The sequence below is a fragment of the Vulpes lagopus genome, chromosome 7 (genome assembly GCF_018345385.1).
Source record: "Vulpes lagopus strain Blue_001 chromosome 7, ASM1834538v1, whole genome shotgun sequence".
Lineage (NCBI taxonomy): Eukaryota > Metazoa > Chordata > Mammalia > Carnivora > Canidae > Vulpes > Vulpes lagopus.
This window is the reverse complement of record NC_054830.1, coordinates 125,897,746-125,911,693: the sequence shown is the minus strand read 5'-3', so window position 1 is coordinate 125,911,693 and position 13,948 is coordinate 125,897,746. Positions and strand designations below refer to the sequence as shown.

The 13,948-nt window shown below is 38.8% G+C and overlaps 1 protein-coding gene across 4 annotated transcripts in view; it reads left to right on the top strand.

Moving 5' to 3' along the window:
- Positions 1-56: 56 nt before the first annotated feature.
- The window catches only part of AP3S1 (adaptor related protein complex 3 subunit sigma 1), a 66,738-nt gene continuing 52,846 nt past the window's right edge, over positions 57-13,948 (top strand). For all 4 annotated transcript variants that reach the window (XM_041760852.1, XM_041760851.1, XM_041760854.1 and 1 more), the window contains exon 1: positions 57-247. In XM_041760852.1, the coding sequence (XP_041616786.1) occupies positions 179-247 (69 nt within the window). In that variant the 5' untranslated portion in view covers positions 57-178. The remainder of the gene's footprint in view (positions 248-13,948) is intronic.

The window sequence follows — 13,948 nt, the reverse complement described above, 5'->3', positions numbered from 1 at the left end:
CCCCGCCCCGCCCCGCCCCGCCCAGGCCCCGCCCAGGCCCCGCCCCGCGACGCGGGAGCGCGCGCGCGCGTTCGGAGGGGGCGGGTGGGGAAGGATCGCCGGCGAGATCCCGAGGCGAGGCTCGCGCGCCCGCCCCCGCCCCGGCCCCCAGCGCCCACCCGGTCCGCCCGGCTCAGCCATGATCAAGGCGATCCTCATCTTCAACAACCACGGGAAGCCGCGGCTCTCCAAGTTCTACCAGCCCTACGTGAGTATCCCGCCGCCTAGCCGCCGCCGCCGCCGATCCGCGTGGGGGAGTCGTCGGCAGGCTGGCAGCGCCCTCAGGGCGACCCCCGGAGGCGCGCCGCGGCCCTTCGCGCTCCCGGGCTGTCAGCCTCCCGCTCCGGTCCTCCGACGTGGCTCTGCCCGGGCGGCCCCTCCGCCTGTCTGTGGGCTGGGCGGCTTCCCGGCTGGCGCGGGCGAGGCGCGGGCGAGGCGCGGGGGGACTTCCCGGGGCGGGGGCCCCGGCGGCCGGGCGGCCGCAGCCCACCTGCCCTCGCGAGCCCCCCGGGCGCCCCGGCCCTCCGCCGCCCGCGGCTCGCGGCCCCTCCTCCCCGACTCGCAGCCGCTCGGGGCCGACTGCCGCCTTGCCGCCGTGGACAGATGGGCTTCTGTTTTTCCCGGTAATCCGCTCGTCGCGCAGGAACTTGGGCTTCCTGCGTTCCGCTGAGCTCGCTCGCTCCGCACGCTCTCTCCTGGGTACTGCGGTTGGGCCCTCGCCGCCCGGTGTGACTTTCAGGTGTCTCCTGTAGAGAAAAAAAAGATAAGTGAGGACCTCACCTTTTTCTCGGGCTTTTCCCCTGGTGGCTGCAAAGGGAGTCCTGCAATAACTGGCGACGTTTGGCCCGTGACAGCTGTGACTCTCTCCACCTGAAAGTTAACGATGGCAGCTGCTGGTTTGGCAGTTCTCTACCTAAGGGAATTGGGTCTCGTGTGTAGCTTTTCTTTTACTTAGAAAGACACTCCGTGGAGTGTAAGTAGTGCTGAAAAAATGCAGGCGTTAAGGGGAGGGGGGGTAAAGATGAGTAGTTTTTAAAAAAGGTTTTATTTATTTATTCATGAGAGAGGCAGAGGGAGAAGAGGCTCCCTGCAGGAAGCCCAATGCAGGACTCCATCCCAGGACCCCAGGATCAAGGCCTGAGCCAAAGGCAGATGCTCAACCACTGAGCCACCCAGGTGCCCTTCTCTCTCATTTATGAGGATCATAGAAGAGGGTTGAAGAAAGTGAGAAAATGAATTGATGATATTGACACATTGCTTTTACTTTGTGTGATTTTTTTTTTTAAGATTTTATTTATTTATTCATGAGAGGCACAGAGAGAGAGAGAGAGAGAGGCAGAGACATAGGCAGAGAGAGGAGCAGGCTCTCTGGGGGAGCCTGATGCGGAACTCAGTCCCAGGACCCAGGAATAACCACCAGAGCCAAAGGTGGAGGCTCAATCACTGAACCACTCAGATACCCTAAGATACGTAATTTGTTAATGACTGAGCAAGGGTTACAGACATAGGTGCCTATCTGAGGGCAAAATTCACCACTAGGTAAAACGTGGAGCTGTCAGTATAAGGATTCATGTAGAGATAGAACTCTTGGCTGGAATTGGGGCATTTTGCTTACAGTCAGAAATGAACATTCAATTAAATACTGAAATTGTGCCAACGCTAGCACTTCTGTGTGGATAAAGCCCAGATGGAAGTGATGCCTGCCCTTAAAAAATTAAATGTGAAAATGTCACTTCACTTAAAACGATAATGCAGTCTGTGGAGGTGTTAGTTGAAGTATGAAACCTTGAGCTTATTCTTCATTTCCTTAAGTAGCTTTGCTTCTGCTGGTGATAAAGAATATTTTTGTCTGTTCCTGTTTGGTTTTAGTATAGTATAAATCAAATACTAATGCTCTTGTTTACGAATTTGGTATCATTTTTTAAACCCAGAATTAAATCATATTTGATCCTTCTGAGTGGGAAAAAAAAAAATGCCCTTCACTATACAATCTTACCCATTTGCCTAAGTACTGTAGTGGTCATTATTGAAGGAATCTTTTTCTTAATCGTTGCCTGGTCATCCATTTGTGGTAAAGAAAAGGTATTTTGTGACACTGAAACAGAAATCAAAGATGTGTTTTTTTATATCTACATTTTTTAAGAAGATTTTATTTTATTAGAGACTGAGATAGTGACAGAGATAGCGAGAGAGAGCACAAACTGGGAGGAGATGGAGAAGTAGGATCCCCACTAACCAGGGAGCCAGATCCCAGGACCCTGGAATCATGACCTGAGCCAAAGGCAGACATTTGAGCCACCCAGGTGCCCCTCATATATTCACTTAATAATCAGTATTCAAAACAGTAAGTTTCCTGGCTAGTTCATAATATCAGTGTAACCACTCATGCAATGTGGAATTTAAGCATTGACAGAAAAATGTATTTTTTTTCTTAAGATTTTATTTATTTGAGAAAGAGCAGAGAGCACAAGAGGAAGGGTGGGAAGAGGGAGAAGAGACTCCCTGCTGAGCAGGGAACCCGTTGTGGGGCTGTGTCCCAGGACCCTGGGGTCATGACCTGACTCAAAAGCAGCTACTTAATAGACTAAGCCACCCAGGCGCCCCAGGAATAGAAGTACCTTTTACCCTTACTTAGAGGTAGCAGTGACGGTTACTGTGGGAAAAGGCAGTTCTGGCAGCAGCGGCAATTGCATCAATGACAGTGTTATTAGGGGCAAGGACCTAAGAGGTGTAAAAAAAAAAAAATAACCTAGTGTTCACTGAGTATACAGGAGTGAGGATGCCAGAAACTGTTTCTCTGCATTAGTCTTTTTATCAAGGTGGGTTTTGCCAACCATATATTTTCATTATTCAAGAGTAATGTAACATATTTACTTCTGCTAGGTCATACATAACCTATTTGAGGGCAGAATTCTTTTCCATTCCTTTATTCCATCAGCCAGTTAGTTTGTCAGCATATATTCATTTCATGCCTATCATGTCCAGTGGAAATGAACAAACGTAACTTCTCTTCTGGAGGGAGATGGACAAAGCTAATAAGTAGAATATATAACATGTCAGAGGCTAGTAAGTGCTGTGGAAAAAAATAAAGCAGTGTAGGGTGATAAGGGAGTGTGAGGATGACAATTTAAAATAGAACGGTCATGTAAATTCTCACTGAGAAGGTGACATTTGAGCAAAGACTTGAAGTAGGTAAGAAAGCCAGCCTTGAGGGTAGATCATTCCAGGCAGAGGGAGCAGCAGATGTAAAGGCTCTGAGGATGGAATGCCCCATTTGAAGAACACCAAGAAAACTGGCATGGCCAAAGCAGACTATGTAAGGAAAGAGTACTTGGAAATGAGGTCTGTTTGTATAGGGCTTCAGAGTTATTCTGTTCTCATTGCCTGGAATGTCCTTCCCTTCCATTGCCAAATGTCCAGATTTGACCTCTTGTTCCACATTTAACTCAAACATCACTTAAACATTTCCTAAAGCTTTTTGTCTTTGCTGGATGACTCCTCTTGGTTCTTAGGATTTTATTTTTATCTTTATTATGGTACAGTGTTTGGTTTCACAGCCTAAAATTCCTTGGGGCATCCTATAGATTCCTTGAGAGAAGGTATTGGATTTTAGATATATTTATGTCACCCCTAGCAGTCAACATTAAATTTTGAATATAGAAAGCTCTCGAAAATCCTTGCTTAATATAGTCATTAGATTCTCCTAGCTTAATAGGCAGTTTGGATTAGAAGTGACTTCCTAAGTCTCCTTCCACCTTTCCACCAAATCTTATCCTTCATTAACTGGAGGTTTTAAGAATTCATGCCTTCAGGATAAAAGCAGTGGTGGAATAGCTATTACTTCAGCTGTTTCTGTTTTAAGTTGAAGCTCCTAAGAAGTATATATTCAACAAGATTGACAGTTTTGATTGAAACTTATTAATCCTAAGTGGTATGGTCCTGATAAGGTCCTGAGATTTGAGTCCAGCAATAATGGTTTAGCACTGAGCAGTTTTTAGATTTTTTACATTTGATTGTGCCTCCCAGCTGCTGTGAGATTTGATATATATGAAGTCACACGTCTATTTTGCTAAACTGAAATTTTTGGTTCATTCTGCTAGAGTCAGATATTGAGAATTCAAGGATGGACTCAGAATGTCATCACCTCTTGTGTTTTTGCCCTCTCTTTCCTTGAGCTATGACTGCAGAAGTTCAGTTGTTTTCCCTGGTTTAATTGTTTCTTTAGTTGATGGTTAGCCCCAGCAACTTGGCCACAATAAACTTTAGTCTTTTAATATTTGCCTGGCAATACTTCTCTATTACTATAAATGACTAATGAGACGTATAGTTCATAAGCCAGATATGTTTTTTACATAGCCATCAAACAATTTGAGTTTTGATTCCTGTGTTATTAATAAACCATGACATACCACTTTAAATAAAGTGAACATGTTTTTCTTTTATATGAATTAGTTGTAGTTGTTTCCATAGATACAAAAGATTGTATATGTGTAACATGCACTGTTCATACATGAGTTACCAAACTGTTATATATGTGGGTTGCCTCAATTTTCTTAAAAGCTAAATCTGATTATTCTTGTCAACTAAATGCACACCCTAGAAGGAACTTAAGATTGTTCTTTCCTTTTTTGAATTTGTTGACATAAAAAGCAAAAAATATAAGTATGTATACTTTTTTCCTTTAAAAATTTTTAAGAACAATGTATCCATGTTTACTAACATCTTATCTTAGTGACTCTTGGCAGATGGGATAGTTCAGCTTCTTTATATGATCAGAAAAATAATTATCAACAGTTCTAAGGATTAAGGTGTTAACACATTGCAACTACACCATTTGAGCTGTTTTGTTAAGAGAATTCCAAACGATTTCATTTCTTTCCATATTAATTAGGATGCTTTTGACTACATAAATAGGGTTTTGTGTAGCCTGACTTAAATCTGCTTGAAAAGAACCTTATTAGGACACATAGTAGGAAGTGCAGAATAGTAATTCCAAAATTATTTGATTCAGCAAATTAATGATCTCATCACAAATCCATTTTCTTTCTCTTTCTCTGCCTTCTTCACAAAGTTGATATCTAGAGGCTGGTTTCCTCATGAAATTGGTGATAACCAATTCGGTCTATAAGTAGCTTGTGATCTGTTCCTGCAATCCTGGAGTATGTCTTCCCCTTCAGTATAGTTAGTTCTACACAAGATAAGTAACTGCTAATACTAATCAGAATCCACCTTTGGAGCTGAGGGTGGAAACATGAATGAATTTACTGTTCTGTTGGAAAGGTGTAATAGAGGAATGTATGTTGAGTAGGCAAACAAGTGTCACTATCCCCTCTTGAGTAGTGCATATTATTTCTTTTGAATAGATACTATTTTTTCTTCCATAGTTTTACGTTGCTTCTAAGGTTGTCAATATCAGGAAACACATATTGTTAATATGTGATTCTGTGCATGTACCACAAAAGATCTTAGCTCAAGATAAATTCCTTATGTTAAAGGATCATTGAAAAATTTAAATTCTAATATAGTCATGATTTTTGTAGGAAGTGTCCTTAAAGTCTTGCTTTTTAAAAAATTGATATTAAACCTGTTGAAAATTCTAAACCAGGAAATAAAATGTTCAGAGTTACAGTGATTTTCAGTTTTTGTGGAAAGCTTATAAAATGACAATATTAGAAGTCATTCCTATGCCTTTCAGAGAAACAGAAGGCTTTGTATAGAGTGGCTGTATTGTGTTTCTTTAGTAAAGTTGTTGACTGTTAAATTATTTATTTCAATTTTTAAATACATTTCCTTTTTTTGTGATTCTGTGGAAAACATTTAAGTATTGAGTTCACTAAGGTCATCTTTATTTCACCATACATAGTTAACTATTAACCTTTATTGTATTTCTTCCTATAATGTCCCAGTGCAGAATATCCATTTTTAAGACATTAATAACATAAAATGAATACATTGATAATGTTGGTAGATTTATAGAACATTTATGGCTTTAAGATGACCAAATATGTTAATGTCTGGCTATTGTTAAAATGTTTATTTATTTATTTATTTATTTTTAAATTTTCATTTATTCATGATAGTCACAGAGAGAGAGAGAGAGAGAGAGAGAGAGAGGCAGAGACACAGGCAGAGGGAGAAGCAGGCTCCATGCACCGGGAGCCCGACGTGGGACCCGATCCCGGGTCTCCAGGATCGCGCCCTGGGCCAAAGGCAAGCGCCAAACCACTGCGCCACCCAGGGATCCCTGTTAAAATGTTTAAAAATAAATTAATGTAAATAGCATTTCCGTAATTTGCATTCATTTTTTTCCTCTGTGTATGTCTTTCTTTTTACAAAATTGAAGTTATATATATACCTGAGTGTATGGAGGCCCTTCTGTTTTCTCATCTTGAAGGGAAATTCTTTCTTTACACTTGGAGTTGTCTTTGTACTTGTGAGTTGTGGATTTCTTCACTGTTGCTGCTAAGCCACGATTTTGAGTTGTAGTCCACCTAGGGGAGCCAGTCTTCTTCCAGCCTCTTGTCACATAAAACTCTCATATTGGGATAAATTACACTTGTTCTTTCCTTGCCCATTCTGCCTTATCAGTCTTCCCCTTACCAAATCCTTTGAACTGAAGTGGGGATAAACAAATTTTTCTACAGGAAGATCAGGCAAATCTCAGAAGGATATTACAGAGTAGAAGTAAAGACCATCATCCTAGTTAAGTTCTTAAGACTTCAAGGGGAGGCACTTCTAGACAAGGCTTTGACAGGAAGTGGTCTTCTTGGATACTCCTTGACCTGTCCATTGTACTCTCCCCTCTCTTGCCAAGCTCATATTTCTTCCACAAATATTTGCTGTTCATGTGGCCCTTTTCTAAGCACAGGTAATGGTGTAATGACTAAGATATCATCCTTGCACTAAGAGTTTCATATGCTAGTGATAGGAAATAGACAATAAACAAATTGTGTAAAATTGTGATCGTCGAAAGAAAAATGAAACAGTGAAAGTAGTTAGAGTGATGGGGGAGAGACTATTAGATAAGATCATCAAGGAAAACCTGTTTCAGGACAAGACATTTGAGAAGAGAATGAGATGAGGTCAGGGAGTGTATGAGAACAGCTGAGGAAAGAATATTTCAGGCAGAAAATGATGCGAGATCCCTCAAATGGGACCACAGTTGGTGTTGAGGAATAGCAAGAAGTCCTGCTGAATGATCACAGGGAAGAGGGGGCAAGAGATGAGGCTGGAGAGAACACGGCCATATCATGCCTGCCTGCCCAATCATACAGCCCCTTTTTCACCTCTCTCAGGCTGATGACATCATCCCCAACATGCTCTTGATGAGAAGAGGTATTTTTTGCCTTGAATCCTACTTGTAGTTTGCACAATTGAGCAATGCCTCTGACCTCTACAGGATAGGCAGTGATGCTTTCTTCTGCTTATTTTCTTCTCTACCCCAGCTAATCCTTAAGCTCCAGAGAGGTGGGAATGCTAGCTCAACAAATGAAGGTAAAAGTGACTGCCCCAGTTCTGTGCAGCCTCTATACTAATGAGACCTGTGATCAAGCTGTTTCCATTTTCTAAGTCACTTGTGAACTCATGAAGAAAAGCATTTATTTTTCTCAGACATCTCACAACCTTAATTATAGATGAGCACAGTTGATGTGAAGCCCAGTAGACCACCTCTATTATTGCGCTGAAAAGCATTTACATCTTTCCTGCCTTGTTTGAAGGCTGGTATAGTTCAAGAATCTCTGGCTGTCAGTCATTGTTCTGTGTTAACAGGAGGAAAGGGCTCTTTTTCAATGTGCCAGACCCACTGAATTGTTTTGATTTGTGTGCTATCTATCTAATTAAATGGGGAAGATTGCCAGCTCATCCCACAACAAATATATTCTGCTGCTTCCTGTCATTATCTTAGTGTGATGGTTCCAAGTTTTTTAAGATGGAAAAATATACATAATATTTAGCATTTTCAGCATACAGTTCTGTGGCATTATGTATATTCACATTGTTGTGCAACCAACACCACTATCCCTATCTGGAGAACTCCTTTGTCTTTACAAATTGAAACTTTTACACATTAAACACTGACTCCTCATTCTCCCCTTCTTCCAGCCACTAGCAACCACCATTCTATTTTCTGACTCAGTTTGACTACTCTATGACCATCATAAAAAAGGAATCATACCCTATTTGTCCTTTTGTGACTGGCTTATTTCACTTAGTATGATGTCTTCAAGGTTCACCGATGTAGCATGTGTCAGAATTTCTTTTTTAAGAGTGGATAATCCATTATATGTATGTGTACACTACATGTTATTTACTTGGATTGCTTTAACTTTTTGACTGTTGTGAATAATCCTGCTATGAAAATGGATCGTTAGATATATTTGGGAACATGAGTGTACAAATATCTGTTTGAGTCCCTGCTTTATTTCTTTTTCCACCCAGAAGTGGAATTGCTGGATCATATGATAATTCTGTATTCAATTTGTTTTAGAATTTGCTGTAAAATGGTAGCTGCACCATTTTACGTTCCCTCCAGCAATGCACAAGGGTTCTAATTTTTCTGCATCCTGCTGATACTTGTTGTTTTCAGTTCTTTTTCATCCTGGCTTTCCAAATGGCTGTGAAGTACTATCTCATTGTGATTTGTTTTACATTTGTGTAATGACATTGATGTTGAGAATCTTTTTTTTTTTTAAGATTTATTTATTTATTCTTAAGAGACAGAGAGAGAGAGAGGCAGACTCCCTGCCCAGAGCCTGATGTGGGACTTGATCCCGGATCCTGGGATCATGCCCCAAGCCGAAGGCAAACACTCAACCGCTGAGCCACTCAGGTATCCTGATGTTGAGAATCTTTTCATGTGCTTACTGACTATATATCTTTGAGAGAATGTATATTAAGTCCTTTGTCCATTTTTCAACCCTTTGTTGTTATTGTTGTTGCTGATGATGAGTTCTAGGAGTCCTTTATATATTCTAGATAGCTGTCCCTTATCAGATACATGATTTACAAACATTTTCTCCCAACCCATGGGCTACCTTTTCACCTAAGCAATGGCATCTTTTTTCAAAGGATAACAACATCCTTTGATGCACAAGAGTTTTTAATTTTGGTAAGGTCCAGTTTATCTTTTGTTGGGGAGGGGGTGTCTCCTGTTCTTTTGGTGTCATATCCAGAAAGTAATTTGTAATGACTGCATAATAGTTCATTGTTTAATGTATCATAATTTATCTAGCTAGCCTACTACTGTGGACTTTTATTTTGGATAAGGTTTCTTTTTGATAAAGATTAAATAATAAGAAAATACTGGCAGATAATACAGGCTAATAACAAAATTGATAATTACAGTTACTTTTATTATTACTACTACTTGTTACTTTGTACTGTTGATTGGAAGATTATGTAACTAAGGAACTGTAGAATATTCCAGAGATTGTTGTCAGATATTTTTTATGTTTCTGCAGAATAAACTATCTCTTTGTAGGCTTTGTTTTGAAATGAACTTCTTACTTACTACAGAATACAAAGTCCTCCAAAATTCTTCCAGAGAACAGTTTCATAAGGAGACGTTTTTAGGAGAAAGTTCTAAAACTTGCCCCAGCTATTTTTTTTTTTTTTAGAATGACCTAATCTTTAAAAGATTTAATTCACATGCTATAAAATTTACCCATTGAAAGTGTACTGGGTGTTATTCTGTATGTTGGCAAATTGAACACCAATAAAAAATAAATTTATCATTAATAAATAAATAAATAAATAAATACAATAATATAGATAAATTTTAAAAAAAAGTGTACAGTTCAGGATGCCTGGGTGGCTCAGCAGTTGAGCAGACATCTGCCTTTCGCTCAAGGTGTGATCCTGGGGTCCTGGGATTGAGTCCCACATCAAGCTCCCTGTAGGGAGCCTGCTTCTCCCTCTGCCTATGTTTCTGTCTCTGTGTCTCTTACGAATAAATAAACTCTTTTTTTAAAAAAAAAAAAGAGTGTACAGTTCAATACAATTTATTGTATTCACATTTGTGCATATGACTCACTGTTAATCTAAATTTAGGACAATTTCTTTTCTTTTCTTTTCTTTTCTTTTCTTTTCTTTTTTTTTTTAAGATTTATTTATTAGAGGGAGTGAGGGAGGGGGCACAAGCCTGAGCAGGGGGAAAGGCAGAAGGAGAGGGAGAAGCAGACTCCCCCTGAGCAGGGAGTTCTTACATTTAGGTCTATGATCCATTTTGAGTTAGTTTTATATATGACCTAAGATAAGGATCTAACTTCATCCTTTTGCATGTGGCTATCTAATTTTTCCAGCACTGTTTGTGGAAAAGACAGCTGTTCTTTACTCATTGCATTGTCTTGGTCTCTTACTCCAACCCCCGTGCCCCCAATTTTACCTTGTTCTTGAGTTCTCAGACCTTTCAGCTGCCACCATGGTTCAGACTCTCTCTTTAAATATTTTAAACTCAGTCTGTCACTTCTCAGCTGTATGTTATTTAAATAAAAATATTGGGCTTCTGCCACTGAAACTGGGCAATATCTTAGTATAGTGGATGCTAGTTTTAGAGTGTTAATAATAGCTACCATTTATTGAGCACTTGCTTTGTTGTGCTAAGCAGCTTTAATACATTTTTATACATTGTGAGGGAAGATACTAGAGGGGTTTTCTCTAAAGAAATTTAATGAAGGATCTGGGCCAAGTACTAAAACTCTACCCTTAAATTTGGGATATAAGGGTAGATCCATTCTCTTTGCTTTTTCTTTATGCACTCAGGCTAAAATGAGGCCTACTTAGGTAACACCAAGTCTCTAGTCAGACTTCCTGGTTGGGAATCTGGGAAAAAAAACAGAGTCACTGAACTTTTTTTGCTGGGACCTTTTCTTTTTCATGATTTCTAAATGTTGGGGTGCTCTGAGGCTTAGTTTTCATACCTCTCTTACTTTTAATGAAAGTGAACTAATTATTTCTTATATATATATATATGCACCTTGCTCTCCTGATCCCATGGTTTTGTTAGGGATTTTTTGTTGTTCATTTTGTTTTTTTCTGCTTTGAATACTATGCAACTTCACATTCTCTATTCTCTGAATTTCTAAATTCTGCTTATTCTATAAGTCACTTTCTGGATATCTCTCTTTGAAGATGATCTTGCTATTGAAAATCAGTGTTCCCCTTTATCTCTTATAGTATATTATTTGTATCATTCTTATGTCAGGAATTATTCTCTTTTATTATAAAGACATCTGTTTCTCTTTGGAAATATTAAAAAGCAAGATACAGAGCACTAAATAAACTAAATAAAAGTTTTAAATGATTATATTCATTTTATTTCCTGTTTTAAGCTCTCTGAGAAAAAAGTCTGTTTCTCTTTCATCTTGGTAATACTTGATATTCTAGTGTCTAGCAGAGTCACTGAATGCTTTGTAAGAAAAAAAATTCTCTGGGGATGCCTGGGTGGCTCAGTGGTTGGTCGGCTGCCTTGGGCTCCGGTTGTGATTCCGGGATCTGGGATCGAGTCCCACATCTGGCTCCTGTAAGGAGCCTGCTTCTCCCTCTGCCTGTGTCTCTGCCTCTCTCTCTTTCTCTTTGTCTCTCATGAATAAATAAATCTTTAAAAAAAAATTCTCTGAGTGTATGTGGAAGGGAAGGAAGGAGGAAGAAAATGACATATTTACTATTTGATTAGAGGGACATTTTGGTTTTAAAGTTTATGACATATACATAAGAACAGGAAAGGAACATAGGTAAAGAAAGTTTTGTTAGTGGGTTACTGAATATTCAAAAATTAATTTTCATTAATGCATTAAGTATTTAAAATAATAAAAATTGTTGCCTTTATGTAACTATAGTTGTCTTTAGATTGAAATATTATCTATTGACTTCTATGATGGAGCTACAGTGTTAGGAAGTCTGATCAGCCTGAAGCAAGCTCCAGGCTTCTTTATGAAAGCTAATGAGTTAAATTGATTGTTAGAAAAAGGGAAATTGTCTTATGTCAGCAGAGACTTGATTTGTTTAATCTTAGACTTTGGATGTTTGATTACAATTTTAAGGCATTCTTTTCAATATTGATTTTCTTAGATGAGTATTGCTGGCATTTTAACAAAGATGATTATGAATGGTAGTTTTGAGTTTATACGAGAAATTATTTTCACTGATAGAATAATAAAATATAGTTAATGTTTAGCTTTCATAATCCGTAACTTGTTTATAAACAATAACGTCATACAAAAAGATAACTTTCCTTAGGAGAAAACTCCTATTAGATCTTTACACCTATCATTAGAACTCTAGAGCTTATTTTACAGACAGTCCCAGAGACAGATATTTTAAATAAGTCCTTGTTAATCCGTGCTTATTATCTGCCATGTATTATTTTTTAATAGTTTTATGTATTTTAACTCAGTCCTCCCAACAACTGTATGAGGTAGGTATTGTTATTTATGCTATAAATGTTATGTTATTCAACCTGTTATTCAGGTTAAGCAACTTGTTCAAAGTCGCACAGTTTTAATAAAGAATGTATGCAGGAATAGACTGATATAGTCAGTTGCGGGTTTCATACTCTCTTCCTTTCCTTCTTTATTTTTCCTTTGTTTAACAAAGTTATACAAGCACATAGATTAAAAGAATCTAATAGTTCTTCTGTAAGACTTATTATGAAAAATAACATTCAAAAAAAAAAAAAAAAAAGAAAAATAACATTCAAAAAAAAAAAAAAAAAAGAAAAATAACATTCTTTCATTTCCCTCTTCCCACAGGTAAGTACTTTTTAGCTGATTACTCAATATTTACATGTCTCTGAATAATGAGCTTATTTTGCTGCCTGATTTTTTTCAGTTGCAGGCATAATCTATTGATTTATGCTATTGAAAATGCTTATTTAGCTCTCCACCCTATCCCACCCAACATCTATATCCTTCTCAGTCTTCTCATTGTTATTTCATAATACTGGTTAGAGCAGTATCTGGTGTTTTCGCTAATTTACTATGTAAATGCTTTTCTCACCTGAACCATGTTGTAAATTTTGCTTCGTTTTTTCTCTCCTGACAGTTTATTTTTCTTGGGAAAAAAAATCGCCTTTTTCTTTGACCTAGTTTTTTATTTACTTCTCACTAATTCAGGTCTTTGTCAGTTGTCTCAATCATATGCTGCTTCCATCAGTTTCATGTTCCTGAAGACATCTCTTCTGAAATCTTTTGAGTAGGCCCAATTTAGACCTGTTGGATGGTTTATGTCTCTGTTACCTTTGGAATATCTTTAGCCTGTTTTTATGTTGGATCTCCTATTGCGTTTTTGCATGGTTTATTACCTTACTGTGGTAGAACACATCTTCCGGTGATTTCCTGAGCAAAGCCATATAAGGAGATAGGTTTTTTGAGAGCTTGCTTGTCTGCAGTGTCTTATTATAACTTCACACTGCCTGTCTATAGAATTCTGGGTTGGAAATAACTTTTCCTCAGAATACTGAAGGCAGGGATGCCTGGGTGGCTCAGTGGTTTGGCACCTGCCTTCGGCCCAGTGTGTGATCCTGGAGACCTGGGATCGAGACCCACGTCAGGCTCCCTGCATGGAGCCTGCTTCTCTCTCTCTGCCTGTGTCTCTGCCTCTCTCTCTGTATCGCTCATGAATAAATAAATAAAATCTTAAAAAAAAAAAAAGAATATTTAAGGCATTGCTCCGTTATCTTTTAGTTTCCAGTATTGCTATCAAAAAGCTTGAAGCAATTTTGAATACTTTTTCTTTGTGTATGATCTACTTTTACTGTCAAGAAAATATGTAGACTTGTTTTTTTTTGCAATTTCTAAAGTGTCTCAGATCCTAGCTCTGAGGCTGTTTTTATCAGTTGTGCTGAGTACTTGATGAGCTCTTTTATTCTGGAAATTTTTTTTCTCTCTGCTTGAAAAATCATTCTGTTTTC